This window comes from Drosophila mauritiana, chromosome 3L (assembly GCF_004382145.1).
Source record: "Drosophila mauritiana strain mau12 chromosome 3L, ASM438214v1, whole genome shotgun sequence".
NCBI lineage: Eukaryota > Metazoa > Arthropoda > Insecta > Diptera > Drosophilidae > Drosophila > Drosophila mauritiana.
In genome coordinates this window covers 6,703,402-6,719,309 of record NC_046669.1, presented here as the reverse complement: position 1 = coordinate 6,719,309, position 15,908 = coordinate 6,703,402, and the positions used below count along the sequence as shown (strand labels likewise).

Below are 15,908 nucleotides of genomic sequence, written 5' to 3'. Positions count from 1 at the left end.
TTGGGGGCCAAGTGAGTGAACTCCAAGGTATCGATGGCATCGATGGCCCAACAGGCCGTTTAGCGCCATCAGACAATTCCCGCTGGCTCAGCGGCATTCACGCGTGCGCAAACGGGTTACAGAGGGTTATAAATATATATATATATATATACAGATATATAGGATCTGGGGGGAAAACAGGATGAATGCAAGCTGGGAGCACCCAACAACAATCAGTCGATCAGTCGATTGTCACAGATATTTGTCATGTTTCTCTGGCCAAACTTTCCCTGCTGTTCTGGCCTGCAAAACGTTGTAAAAATGTCAATTGCGTTTTCTGCCTTTTATTTGGATTTTTTTCCCCACCCCATATGTGTTTGGTCTCTGTTGCTTCTGTTCATCGATCGGGTTTCATGTAATTACATTGTTTTCTGATTCATAATTAATTTGATCTGTTCTCCACTCGAGCAGGCTGCATTTTTCTGAGCACTCCAACTGATTTTTACATGAGCTCGCAGGCAATCGAACATTGATAGTTACTGAGTGATGATTTAATGAGGCAAACGTGGCATGTTGTGAATGAAATCAATTTTGTGAATGTGCAGAATGGCAAAAACAATGCCATCGCACGATGGAAACATCCCAGGAAGCGAAGGACAGACGGCCAGCATTCATACATAGTTGTGAGTACCACTTGCAGCATAAATATCTCCAGTTGGGTGTTGTAATGAGTCTTATGAATCAATGAAATGTTGATTGAGTCGAGCTGGAGCAGCTGCCAGTGTGTTTCCCTTATTAACCATATTGCTATAGCTGCAGTCATTCTTAAAGATTTTTCTATAAATATTGCTAGTATTTGATGAAGAGCTTAATACTTTCACAAGATCTAATATGGGCCTCGTATTAGAGTTTTTAATGCCTCCTGCATTATGGTTGAAAATATATACTAAATTTATTCATAAATTTCATTGGCTTTTTATCTGTTTAATCGAAATACTTATCAGAAAACCAAAATTCCCTCAACTTTTTTATCCGCAACGCACGACTGCCGATTGACAAATTAATGCGGATCACAAATCAACACCTCAACATGTTAATCATATCAAAAAAGGGGAGAGTGTGGCGTAAAAAGAAGACCCTGAAATTGAACCCTCTCCGAGTTGCGAGTTGCAAACCCCTGAAAAGCAAAAATTAATTAAAAACATCAACAGAACGCGTCGAGATTTACAAATGTCTCCTTGCTGGAATTAGTTCAGATGGGATTGGTAAGGGCTTGGTATTCGGATTGGGTTCGGTTTTGGGTTTTCGAGTGGCTCGGTGGTTCTGGTGGGTGGTAAATTCCCAGTCACACCTTTCCCGCTGATGGCTTGATAAACGACGACCGCAGATTCATTCATGGTTCACGAAACCGTGAACCGTTCTCTAATCAGCAACCCTTTTGTGCGAGATCTCGCCCCGAAATTGTGTTGGTTTTATTTTATTTACCCATTTGCTCTTATTTTTTTTGATATGCAGATTTTGAAAATTTCGGAAAAAAAAGTAAAAGTAGAAAGGGGACCGATGATGATGTCATTCGGTGGCTGACAAAACGCTTGACTGATTACACTTGTATCTGTTTTGTGTACAGGGCTCAATATGCTAAAGGGATATGAAGGATTTTAAATTGTCCTCGACTGACTCCCTTGCTCTTTGCTCCTTTGTGCCTGGCCGGGTGATGAATTTGGTTTATTGAAAGGCGTCAGTGCGTGAAATGATGTGTGTCAATTGCATGAATGCCACGCCGTTTCCCACATCCTTTCGAAGGATGTTCCATTCCAACTATGCGCAACTCACTCCCTGGATTTTCGTTGACAGCGATTATGCAAATCGGTCGAGCTGGCGAGATAAAACGGCATTAATTTCTGAAAGGCTTTGTCCAGGTCTTAAGCTGCTTTCACCTCAAACTCGTGCTTAAAGTTCTCGTTGGCCCAAAACTATTGCACCAAATTTGCATTGTGGCCAAAATTTTCAATTTATATTCTAAGCAAAATGCAGCGTGCTTTTGGCCAACTCGCTGTGCACTTTTAATAAGCAATTAAAACTTGATCGCTGATGGAGTGTGTAGCTTTCCCCTCTTTAAATCGCTCACATATGTGCCTGTCATTAGGGCCAACACCATTTAATTGCCTCGGTCGACGTAAAATTTATTGTTTTCATTTCAATCAACCGCAAATTGTCGAACAAATGGTACAAATTGTTTAAAATTGCATCGCCACCTCCACGCCTCATCGCACACCCCCGATCGAGAAAGTGACCCCAGTTTCGATGAGGGGTGCATTCTAATGTGACCACTGGCCAGTGACCATCACATCAACGCATCGCATCCCCGAACAGCCCGAAAACAACCTCAAAACGCGTGTCATTAAAATAATTGATACGCTTGTTCGAACAACGCCTCTACACCAATTTAATTGATAGCCACCGTTCATTGGAGGAAAAGTGCGTGCGCGTGATTTAATTTTATTGCTCCCCCGTTTGTCCCTCTTAATTAGTTAATAGATTCGATTTTCTCGATTTTGCGGCTGGGGAAGGTGGCTTCTCAAAAATTTATACAAGGGTAGTTATCGTAGTTTATGGCCCGCTCGTAAAATGCTTGCCAAATTTGTTGACAAGTCAGCAATTAATTTTCAGATTAATGACCGAAAAAGATATGTGAGCTGCGATGGGATTTGTGAACGAGTGATGACTTATAAATGCACTTGAAATCAAGTAATATTTAATAATATTAGGTGATAAGATGTACTAAAAATTTATTACTACAAATATACGAATATCACTCTTAAGCATAGGATGTAAATAAATATTGAATATTAAGCTTATGATATTGTAATAAATATTGAAACACATAATTGTATAGCCTATAGTCTCTTGTTATAGTTAGGTTTAAGTATATAAAATAGATTTAATTGATAAAATTCCAAGTTGAAAGAATTTTCCGCAATGGTCTGGCTGGAAAAATGCGCGATGATTTTTGCTGGCTAGCCAAGAGCATCAGTTTTATGTTGGCTCCGTTCGGTCGGAGCTATAAAACTTTTCCCGCTTCGCTTTTAAATCTTCTCCAGCTGCGAGTGAGTAGATTTCGCTGCTTATCAGTTGCGTGTGTAATTGTCGTATAGAAATTAAAAAGGGTCGGAGGAAAATGGCTCTGCCAATGGGAAAATCGCAAAAAAAAAAAATGGAGCGTAAGGCAAGGGAAAGAAATCTGGGATGTTGAGAGCTTGAGATGCGCTCAAGTGGCGAGATAAAAGCCCTCTGGCTGAGTTAATGACTTCCAGGCTCTGCTGGGTGCTTCGACTTAAGACGCCATTTTTATCGCAATTGTCCTTTGGTTGCTGCTGCCACTCGAAGGACTCTCAGGACTCTTATTCCGCTTCTGATTCGGATATCTGGTGCTTTACTGGCCCTGTCCATGTTGCCAAGTGAGCGTGGCAAATGTTTTAATGGCGAACGTCGCGACACTCGAGTGCAGGCCAAGTTGAAGCTGAGAATATCCTGCCATTGCTTTGATTTCGTCCTGCTAATGAAATCACGTCCAGATGCCATTCGAGCCACGCCCTGAATACATATTTCTCGCATTGCCTTTGATATTTGCAACCTATTTGAATTTTAATTGCCCACCAAATCGCTTTTTTCGCATGCAGCCACACATACACACCATCAATCATAATCGATCAGTTGGGATTTGCGTGATGATGATTGTCCTGAATCCTTCGTCCTGCCTGATAGATAGATGCCTTTTTAAATGCATTCTAATGCGGGACGGCCCAAAAAAGTGAGCTATGGCAAAGTGTGTGTCTGCTGAGCATATCAAATGATGTGATGTGTCATGTGTCCTGCATGTCCTGCGAAAAAGTCTTTGTCTGGTCCTTGAGAGCACTCAGCTTTCAGCTTTCAGCAGCAGCAGCACAGCCAGCAACTTGCAAATTATTTGCATTTCAAACTTTTGTTGATGACATTTTTCATGAAAATTTTAATGTGTTTTCCAGTTCGCTTTTTTTTCGCTTAGGACAGTTTGTACCTGGCCCCACAAACACACACACTCACATTCACACACTTTTGGTATATTAATATATGCAGGGCCTGGCTTTTAACACTCATATTCCAAAAGAGGATGTTGGGGGCGTGAAAAACTTTTTCCACACGAGAATGCGTTTTGTAATGAAAGTTGAGCTACGGGGAAAAGTCGGGGAAACATTTTCAATATTCATGTGCCGCTGTATGTGTGTGTGTGTGTATGTGGGATGTAAATGTGGCTGTGAAACTTTTAACATTTGTATGAATATAATTTAGAATAAATAATAAAAAAATATATATATTTGCCAGCATGGCGTGTGTCCAGAAAGAGGCAAACATAAATACATTAAAATTCCATTAAAAAGCAAGCATATGAAAAGATGGCACATATCTATGGTATGTAACAAAAAGGATCACACACAAAAAAATATGAATTTCCCAAATTTATTTGAAATTTAAAAATAAAGTATTAAAATGGGAACTATTTTGTTTCCTTTTTTGCAATATTGCTATATAATTCCCGATGCTTTCAATATATTTCTAATGCAACATTTTATTTATAGTAAGAAGTATTTGACAGATTTAACTTTACTATACAGATCTTCGCTTTTCCGCAGTTGTCAGTCGCACTCGTTGTCCCGTTTTTGAGTCGACTTGGTCCTTGTCACAATTATTGTATAAATTAACGTCACAAACAAATGTTACAAAAGTCGCCAATGAAGTGGAATGATGCGTAGAGCGTTAAACTGTCACCCCGACACCCTCCCTCTGTCCAGGAACCACCCTCCCTCGGTTTGACCCATCCCCCCACCCGCTAACCACAAATGTGCCTAATTTTTCGTTGTTATCCTTTGTGGCCGTTGTCCTCGTGTTGGTGTGTCCTTCCAGGACTGGAGTCTCCTAATAATGCGTAAAATTTAATGCACCATCCTGAGGTTTCGCTAGGCAAACAAGCGCTTCACTGTACTCCAATCGCGACAAGTGATTCCGAGATTTACGGCTTTTTTGGGGATGGTCTACGTCTATCTAGTCCTTTGCCACGGGTGTCCTTTTTGTTGTGCTAATGTTTGGCGTTTTTATGGCTTGCAGCAAATTTGATTTATTGGCAGAACTTGAGCGTTCAGTTGTTCGCAAACTTGTGTAAAGTTTTCGTTTTTTTTTTTTTTGGATGAGAGTTCATCATATAATTGATGCGATTTGCGGTTCATAAAGTGCAATTGCCTGTAAAGTGACAAAAGCGGGGCAAGACAAATGCTCGCACACATATGGGAGGATATTTTTGTGGCCTTACAAGAATGGAGTACACTTAGTTAATAGAAGATCTATCCTTGTTGTATTTTATTTACAAATTGAATATGTAGCCCTTATGGGTATGTTTCCATTTTTAAACAATTTTATATTAGAAAGGTGAAGTTTCAGTGGAAACTATTATATATTCGACACTGATGAATAACTAACTCTTGGCAAACAAATATTTTATAGATTCCGTGACTAATGCACCTTGGATGCGAGTGTACCCAAGCCCATTCCTAACTAGATCAGATCATCTGAAAGGTGATCAAAGTGTGTCAGTGCAAAACGCTGGTCTCTTTGTTTGTCTTCCCCGGAGATCTGCTCATTTCCCATGCCAAGCAGCAGATATAGATACAAAACTGAGACGACGACGACGACGACGACGACGCCGACGAGTCGGCCTCATTAGGTGACCCAAAGTGTCCGAAACTATGCAATTTACATGCACAGAAGCCCCTCGGAGATAGAACCCACGAGGGCCAATAGACCGTGGAAGATAAGAGCGGAACTGGAACTCAAACCAGACATGCCACACCAAAAAAGCCAACCAGTCCCATTCGAATTATGTTGTACTGCGGCTATTTCGAGGGGTTGAGGAGCTGGCTATCCCAGCGAGATCGTTGCGGGGCGATACATAAAATTTGAATGCGTTTTGCATACATTAACCCACTGTTGCCCACTGTGTGCCCACTGTATGCGCCGGGGGTGACTGACTAGTAACGGTCAGCAGTTGACCAAAGGCTAGTGGAAAATGTGTTTATTAAATTTTATGATTATTGGCCGGCAATTGAGCAGCTTGCCTTGGGAATGTGTCGCCATTCTCCCCTTTTGGATATATATTTTTTTTTATTTCCATTCCCATTTCGATTGTGAAAATTGAAATTTTATGCGCATAAGTGGCAAGTTCCTTTGGAGAGAAATGGCCTGAAATTCTCACGCGTAACTGGAGCAGTTTTTGGTGGCTCTGTTCTCGCTTACACTTTGTGTTGGGAATTCAATTTACGTTTTCGAAATGCTAATTAACCCGGCCGAGAAAGAGAAGGTCTCTTCCCGCGTTAATTTCTGGGTGTTACACATGTTTTGGGATCTGCCTAATGTGCCACAAATTGAATGTCATTAAGATTTTACGACGGAACCCCAGTGTAAACACGTTGCGACCCCCTTTGACAGACATCAATCAGTGGCTCATTACGAATGCACAAGTTGGCTTTAAGAAAGCGCCAACAAAGCCACATGGATTTTTGGTCTAGTTCTTAAAGATGAGGTATTCGGCGAGGGAAAACTAATTAAAGAAATATTGGTTGGACGACGATGGGCGTGAAGGCGGCGGTACACATCGCTGGACAATTTGGAACGCTCCTCAAATTGGCAACTAAGTAAACTTGAAAGCTGCTGGAGCTGGTCCATCCAGTCGGGTCTACACGCCCACTTTTTTCAAGGGGGGACTACTATTTGTTGTTGTGACTGCTTCGTTATGCAAATTCATGATGGAGGAGAAAAGAAAAACCATCGCGAAAACAAAAGACAGAAATGAAAATTGTGAGCTATATGGTAAATATATATATAAAGCAAATGCAAATTGTATATAAAGAAATGCCAGAAAAGACAAATAATATGGTGGAACGGCAGAACAACAAATTTAAACGACGGATTTCTTTAGCTTTCCAACTCGGTGTTTCTCCCCGCTTCCTTGGAATAAATAATAAACGTAAACGAATTAAAAACGCTGGCCAAAAAACGAGGGGAAGGTCCTCGAACCGAAGCTGTCCTTTCGATATTTTTGTGGCTTCTGGTTTTGGTTTTGGTAAGGAGCGTAATCATCAAAGTTCTTCTGAGACTCTGGTTTCTGTTTACTTAAACCAAGTTTATGCGGCTTTCAATTAGTTTTAATTGAAATTCCCATTGGCCGAGCAAAAGCAATTGGACTGTGCGTTTAATTAAAGTTTTCTCAGTCATGCTGATTGCGACTGACTTGGCTAGAGTTAAGATAGAGGCATTATGTTGATTAATAGGATTTAGAAAGCAAGTACATTAAAGATAGTAATATGTATAAGTTCGGATTTAAAAAATGGCTCGATTTCTAATTTTAAGGTTTCTAAACTCGTTGCAACTTTTCCGCAATATCTGGCTAGAATAATTGCCCTCTTGAATGCCAGCATTAGGAGAACATTTTATTCAATTGCGGCTGGCGGGGAAAAACAAATAAAATTTATTTTCCCCCCCTTTTTTTTTGGTGGTCACTTTTTCGGGAGAGAGCATAAAATAAAATGAAATGATGCGTTGAAAGCAAACCGAGAGCCCTTGGCTACTTTCCTCTACAAAAAAAAGTGGGCGGCGCCAATCCATGTGTGGTTGCCCAAAAGGATAGGATGATTCGTATTCCGGCGATTCGCGATGGAGTGGTGGCATGGAATGGGGATGGCATGGTATATGGTATAACGTTTTTGGCTCAATAGATATGTGGCCATGGGGTGCGGGGCCATTTGATGATTTTTGCGTCACCGTTGGTCAAAATCATTTCGAGCGCAAGCAACTGGAAACTGTATAAAAATAATGAAAAAGGAGGGCAGGGGAACGCAGCGTGGCAACGAAAGCAACTTGAAATAAATGGTCAAAAGAAATAAACAGTCCCATAAAGAATAATCATTCAGAATTCTGCTGAATTATGCATGAGGCAGACGGTCCGAGGTCCATGGTCCACCATCCATGGTCCATCGTCCAGGAGCTGCAAACTGGACGCCACTCCACGAGGCGAAGGAGCAGCAGTCCAAGGAGCAGCAGGGGGTGTGGCACTCACATATGCGAAAAGCCCCTCCTGGAAACTCGAACCCAACCCAGCCCAAACCAAACCAACCCAACCCACTTGCTGAAGCATCATTTTCCTCTTTATTATCTGTTTGCTTAGCTGTGAGTGTGTGCTGGATTTTTATCAGACTTCTAAGCAGTTAGCTGCTTACACAGAAAGAATTAAAAGCCTAAAACATAAATTATATATAAAAAAGATAATATTTTAAACTTATAATAGGGCTGTAATACTATTTATAAGAATATATAAAAATACACGAACTATTCTCTGAAATTATAAGCCTTATTTTCAAATACTTATTTATTTATTTGTTTTTTGTTTTATTTATAGGTTGACTATTTCCCAAGCAAGCATTTCTCTCAGTGCATTAGCTGGCTTCCACTTCTATATTTCCGGAAAGGTGGAGCTTGGGAGGAGGTGGCGCTAGGAGTGTCCCGCGGAGCAATTCGGCCTGCTCGGTGGCGCTTGGCCAAAAGTCAACCAACATTCGCATAATTTTCGATAAAGCTTTTCGCCAAATGAAATTCAAGTGGTTACACATGTCTCACAGCCACCCAACCCAAACCCAAGCCCATCGCAGCGATTTTCGTTTGGTCATTTTTCTTGGACACCCCCCAACAGCATATAGTATTTCGGTTCTTCCAAAAGTCAGGCTCATTTCCACATTATATGCCGCATCTGATTATCTGCGCTTTGCTGTTTGTTTGCTTAGTTTTTGTTTATTTCGTTTGTTTGCTTGATTGTTTGTTGTTTTGGCCGAAAAATACTGATAATAAAAGGTAATGATGGGGGGCTACCTATATATGGGTTATCTCTTTGTTAAAGGGCGACTATGAATCGACGGATTTGGAAATGGAAACTTTAAGTTTTGATAGAGCAATTGTCATGGGGATGCTAATGGAGATTGCGAAGAGATTACGCTTATTTTGATTAGGAAAGTGGAAATATGCGTTGGTGGGAATAATGGCATACTCTTTTATTGACTATTTGCCAATTTTGAGTATAATGATTATAATAAATAGGCAAAGTATTCAAACACAATTCGATAGTGCTTTTATTTAAAGCAGCTTATCCAGATATTGGATCAGTTATTTCAAATAAATTTTTGAATTTTCAATAATATAATAATATAATATAATATTTTGTGTTATTCACACGACTTATTCTAGCGGTGCTGCGAGTGGCAATTAAAAATGTCCCAGTCTCGCCGACCTTATACAACACGTTCATAAATACGGCGGTGTTTTGTCTGGACCCCTCAGTTCTGCTCAGCACCTATTCGAAGCGAATCGGTTTTGATGGGGAGGGCGAGAGACCCACTTTATCAGGTAGACGACACGACTTAACCGCAGCAGACGCTTATGCCTGCGGTCGCTTCGATTGCATCAGATGAGGTGCGAATCCCAATCGGAAGCTAAATCAGTGCTAAAAAAAAATAGAATTCAATCGAAAATCAGTTGATCAGCGATCACATGGCTTTGGTTTTTCTAGCCTATAAACAAGTAATGTAATAGATAGAAACTGGCGGCTATAATTAGCACAAGTGATTAGTTGGCGACTGAGTTGGAATTTGTTTATTGTTTACGATCCCGCATTTAATCGTGCGATCGAGAGCCGATCGATCAACCCTCGCCGATTGTGCGCTACTGGGGGGCTTGGAAATTAGCGTACATTCGCGATAGCACAGCCCATTTAAGCTGCAAAAGGAAAACATAATTTAATCTGTTATTGTTTACGCCGAAATGGAAAACACTTCTAAAATGCGTCATTGAACGCATTTTCCCGATAAGCAACAAAGTGTCAACATGGAAGTTTGATTATGTAAAAACCTAGGCAAGAAAAGAAGATTTTTTGCTGACTCTGTCTCCAAGGGGGCGGGCCCTTAAATAAAATATTAAACTTTGAACTTGAAATGCATGTGCTAGCGCATCGAGCTGATAAGCAAATCGAAGTCGGCACATGATTTGCTGATTTGAGATCAATGCCAAAGTGAGATGCGTGATTTTGAAGACTAGACAGACATAATGCGGTCATTGAATCTGAAAGATGATGACCGAAGCTAAAACGTGAGAAAGGAACCACAGTGTTTATTTTTGGTATAACTGGCGTAAATCGGCGGCGGTATCAAATTTTGTGCACGACATGCGTTTCTCGATGCGGTTGTGGAACCTCCGGAATCTTCCCGCTCCCGCTCCGCGCGCCGAGATTGCATTCCCAGCTCAACTGATAACCACGACGAGTATATCAGCTGCCAGCCCATATATGTACGATGATCGGAGGTTTAATTAGGCGCGGCTGTAACATGAACATTCATAATTCCGCTGGCATTCAATCAATGCAGACGTGAACAATTCCAGTGATCAAGTGTTCGACTTAGCCAGCGATCTCGTGCCTAGTGTACAGTGTCTCAATCGTAGTCAATACAAATTCCCAGCTAAGAAAATCGATACTCAAAACATAGGTACAAATAGACGTTACTAAAATCAAAGCATATGATGGCGCAAAGTGATTCGGGAAGTTGCTGTGCCAAGCTTAATAAAGGTAAGAATCTATAAATATTTAGTAGTGATAGTGGATAGTTAAATCTGGAATCTGCAACAGATGAGTGCTGTCAGAAGACAAAGGATGTGGTCTTGAGCGGCGTATCTCCCAAAATGTTTCCCGACAAAATCTACAAGTCCGTTCAACAAAAAGGAGAGGATGCCACCGGAATGACCTGCGAATGCGGTGTTTTTGGAGCCATCGCTTGCGGGGATTACCCAACACAAGTAAGAAGAAAATATTTTTTATAAATTTAATATGTAATATTTAACACTGATAATGTAAAAAAACACACATTAGCATACTCAAAAGTCAAAAATTTTGGTTATAGAAAAAATGTTTAAATACAATACTTGGAAAATTCTGGAAAAATGTGTGTAGCAGATCACAATCAATTGTTAATATATAATAAATATTACTAGGACACAGTAGATAGCCACCATGAAATGCCGATCATAACCATATCAATATCTCGAAGTCATTGGGGCTGTCACAAGTCCATCACCCGTTTAGCAAAGTCCCATGGACGACCATGTAGTACGTCAGACGTATGCAAATCAATGGTTAGTGGGTCAATGGTTAGACCCGTTCCGCGGATCCACCACCAGATACACCCCCTGCTGATCTTCTAACGATGCCCATCTATCTGTGGCCAATGCCCAGTGGCTGTGGTGACGTCAGCAAGATCGAACTGAATCGTATGGATTTGGTTTGCCGTGCGGTTGTAATCTCTGTTGTTCATGTTTTTATTGCTCGACTGTAATGAAATGGAAAATAACAGAAAGTACTGGCGTATTCACGGTCGCAAATCGACATACAGTTATCTGTTTTTTTACTCAACTGATTGAAATTAGCATTTCTAAACTATCTTATACCTTGGGCTAGGTATGCAGGAAAAAAAGTATCAAGTTGCTTTGATCTGATGATTTGATTAAAAAAAATGCTGAATAACCAAGCTTAAAATTACAATTCTTAATACTGAGTTTGGAAAATGATATGCCTTATCGATGCACAGCACCCCCTGGACTTTATTATTCAATATTTACGTTTATTATAATATTGTAAAAAAAAAACAAGGAAATGAAAGTACTAAGTGGGATTTTTCTGCTTTCAGCTGGACATAGCACAGATGATCTGCCTGGGTCTGGTGGCTCTGCAGCATCGTGGCCAGGAGTCGGCGGGAATAGTGACCAGTTTGGGCAAGTCCTCCAAGAACTTCAGCGTGCACAAGGGCATGGGCATGATCAACAATCTGTTCAATGATGAGGCGATCAAGAAGTTAAAGGGCAACCTGGGAATAGGACACACCCGGTATTCCACGTCTGCAGCTTCGGAAGTTGTTAACTGCCAGCCGTTTGTGGTGCACACTGCCCATGGAGCATTGGCCATTGCCCACAATGGCGAGTTGGTGAACTGCGAATCCTTGAGGAGGGAGGTCTTGGAGCGAGGAGTGGGCCTGTCCACGCACAGTGACAGTGAGCTTATTGCCCAATCCCTGTGCTGTGCTCCCGAGGATGTGTCGGAACACGATGGACCCAATTGGCCGGCCAGAATTCGCCATTTCATGACCCTGGCTCCACTCTCCTACTCCCTGGTCGTGATGCACAAGGATAAGATCTACGCGGTCCGAGATTCCTATGGCAATAGACCGCTGTGCTTGGGAAAAATCGTGCCCGTTGATGCAGGACATGCGAATATCAATGACCAACTGGCCGAGGGTTGGGTGGTCAGTAGTGAAAGCTGCGGCTTCCTCTCCATCGGAGCCAGATATGTTCGCGAGGTGGAGCCCGGTGAGATCATCGAGCTGTCGCGAAATGGCTATAGAACCGTGGATATCGTCGAAAGACCGGACTACAAACGCATGGCATTCTGCATCTTTGAGTACGTCTACTTCGCCCGCAGTGATTCCATGTTCGAGGGTCAGATGGTTTACTCAGCCCGCCTGCAGTGTGGTCGCCAGTTGGCCAGGGAATCTCCCTTGGATGCGGATTTGGTCAGCTCGGTTCCGGAATCGGGCACAGCAGCTGCCCATGGTTATGCCAGGGAGTCGGGACTGCCATTCGGAGAAGTTCTCTGCAAAAATCGCTATGTGGGCCGCACGTTCATCCAACCCTCGACGAGATTGCGACAATTGGGCGTGGCCAAAAAGTTTGGCGCCCTGGCTCAAAATGTGGAGGGCAAGCGCATCGTGCTGGTCGATGACTCCATAGTGAGGGGAAACACCATTGGACCGATCATCAAACTCCTGCGAGATGCCGGCGCCACCGAGGTGCACATTCGCATTGCCAGTCCTCCGCTGCAATATCCCTGCTACATGGGCATCAATATACCCACTCGTGAGGAGCTTATAGCCAATAAATTGAACGCGGATCAGCTGGCGGATCACGTGGGTGCCGATAGTCTGGCCTATTTGAGTGTGGAGGGTCTGGTCAAGGCCGTCCAGATGAACAAAGCCCATGTGAATCCACTCAAGGCTGGCTACTGCACCGCTTGTCTAACGGGCGAGTATCCTGGCGGATTGCCGGAGGAGCTCAGCTGGTAGAATCTCTCAGCAATTATTAATTTCATAGGATTAATTTAGTACTTAGCTTCAGATTGTATATAAACAAATATATTTAAAATTTCGGGTCTTTGACCCATCACAAACAAATGTTGTTTTTAATTAAACAATCTAGGGGTTTTTGTTTCGAGATAAGGAATAATAAGTAGGACATATATTTCAACGCTTCAAACATTCTGGAAAATAACAAACACAAGCAGTTACATATATTATATAAAAATATATATATACATATTAAAATATCTTAAAGAAGACATATTTTTATTTTTTTGTTACCACCTTTAACTTATTTACTAGTTATTCATAAAAGTTTTTTTTTTATTTCCACACTTTATTTAGCTTTCTCGCAGGCAAGGAACACATACTCTAAATGCTAATGGGCCACATCAACGTCTGATTATTTTCAAAACTGTCTAATGCCATAACTTCAATTCATTTCAATTTATATTTCCAAGCTCTGTGTGCCGAGGGATTCCGGGTGGTGGAGGTAGTAGAGTCGCCCGCTTCCGGTTATAGCCGAGTTCAGATATAGCCCCATATCATACAATATGGTAATCGTGTTTGCTTTTTTCGCCCCGTCTCTTTCCGGCTGTGTCCTGCCGCCCCCACATCCTTGTGTTCCGCTCTCTTTCCTGCGGATTCTCCCCAGTTGGGGCGTTGCAATGTCTAAAGCGGGGCGTTTAGGGCGTTTAATCCTGCGGAAGATGTCCTTGCGGTTATGCAGAGGGGGTATCCGTATCCTCTCTCATCGTATACAACTTTTTTCTTTCTTTCTTTTATGACTCGCGCCGGGTACTGGAGTCAACAATGTCATCATTATTCTTGAATATTGTGTTGTATTTTCGCAAACAATTTCGCTAAGCTGCGCGGCATTGGCAAAGCCGGAAAAGGGGGTGTGGAAAATTTGGGGGTGGGAATGGGTCTGGGTGGGAAGTGGGATTGGGTTTCCCTACGCTGAAGTGTGGCGAGGACATAAGAGAAGAAAATAATATGCACTGTCATTGTAACTCGCTTGATTAATTCTTGTGAAGGGTATTTACTGTAAGCAGTTCGGGTTCTTGCAAATGAAATGTAACAATATTTATATTTATTTAAAAAACAAAGATTAAAAAATTTTCAAAAATCAGTAAAGACAATGAAATATTATAAAAAGATTATAATTAACTTCCTATCATAATTGGAAAATAATATTATCGAAAATTTAATAATTTTGTTTATGAAATTAAAAGTTATATAAGATATAAAAAATCAAAATCCCTTTCTACTCTCTGAATTTCCTATAAGCTATAGAAGATTTTCTGAGTCCTGTCAGCTTCCCTTTCACGGCGGATCCCCATCACCACTCCATCTGAGTTCTCACCAAGTGGCTACATAAAAGAAACGACTCCTGGCAACATTGAAAACAGACGCTGGCACTTCTCTCCAACACACCAGCGTCGTTTGCTGCCACAAGGATACGACAGAAGGACCAAGATATCCACGGAAAAAAATGGCATTGAGAGGCGAGCGTTTGCTTATGTGCGCCGTCGATCACAAACACAAACATCCTGCGCCCACTGCCGCAGACAGTGACAACTAAGCAGAGCCATATTGCCAGGACCCCAGATGAAGGCCACCCATTGGAAAACCCGCCCTGGAAGAGCCCCACCTCTGCGCCGCAAAACATGCTTTAAATTTTTTAATAACGCCGGGCTACAAGAGCGCTGACGCCCACGTCCGGACTTGGGATCCGGATCCGGTTTTCGTGCCCGATGACGACAGCCGGCCCCGCCCACTTCGGCCTGCCCGCCCACCGTCGTCATTTGCACAGAAGTTATGTAAATTAATGTTTACTTAAGTTCCCCATGTTATTTCTCCTTCACATTTCTTTTTTTTCGCCTTGCACTTTCACAATGTTTCCTACTTCAAAAACAAAAGCAGACAGCGGGTCGGAAAATTGTGAGGGGGATTTTAAAAGATGGCAGAGAGGTAGAAAAAAAAATTGCAATAAATTTGGCAGCCGCTTTTGCAATTTAATAAAAAGCTTTCGCCAGCGGAAGGAGAAAAGTCAGCTCCAGTATAAACAATCAAGCTTATTATTGAGTCAAATGGCTGAGTAAATATATGAGCCAAAATTATGGCAATGGCATGCAAATGAAACGGCCTTAGATGAGGATTATGAAGCCATTATCCAAACACTTGATGGAAATTGTCGCCGCTGAAAATTTAATTTAAACATCAAGGCCGGGGGCATCGATGGCATATCCTTCTGCCACTTGACACATGCAACAAGTGAGTGGCAGGGGCCAAAAGCCACACGAACCGTCGAAAGGCAAACAAAAGGACTCCTTTGCCAGCTCGATGTCCTTTGCAATAGGCACGCAAAACGTGCCCGGCATGCAAGACATGCGATGGCCAAAACGACATCGTATGAAATGTAATTTTCTGGCCAATAGAGCACTTTGTGGGCTGCCAGGATATCAAGGGCTACAGCCAGAACATCCTTTCTCCAGTTCATTAGCAAATCAAACTTCCGTCTTCTTGGCCTCAAGACATTTCTGGCATGTGTCCGACGCAAAAAGGCACGAAATTCCTGTCCACTGAAATTTGCATTCCTCGAAACCCCTGATCCCAAGGACCAGAAAGCTCCTTGTCAACTGGTAATTTGATTTAAGGACTTTGGCTTGACCAGAGCAA

General features: G+C 42.0%; 1 protein-coding gene across 1 annotated transcript; it reads left to right on the top strand.

Annotated features, from left to right (window-relative positions):
- The first annotated feature begins 10,406 nt into the window (after nt 1–10,406).
- Nucleotides 10,407–13,307, top strand: LOC117141372 (amidophosphoribosyltransferase). Its single transcript, XM_033304778.1, has 3 exons — nt 10,407–10,672; nt 10,733–10,899; nt 11,787–13,307. The coding sequence occupies exons 1-3, from the start codon at nt 10,624–10,626 to the stop codon at nt 13,212–13,214; spliced, it is 1,644 nt and encodes a 547-aa protein (XP_033160669.1). The 5' UTR covers nt 10,407–10,623; the 3' UTR covers nt 13,215–13,307.
- Nucleotides 13,308–15,908: the final 2,601 nt, after the last annotated feature.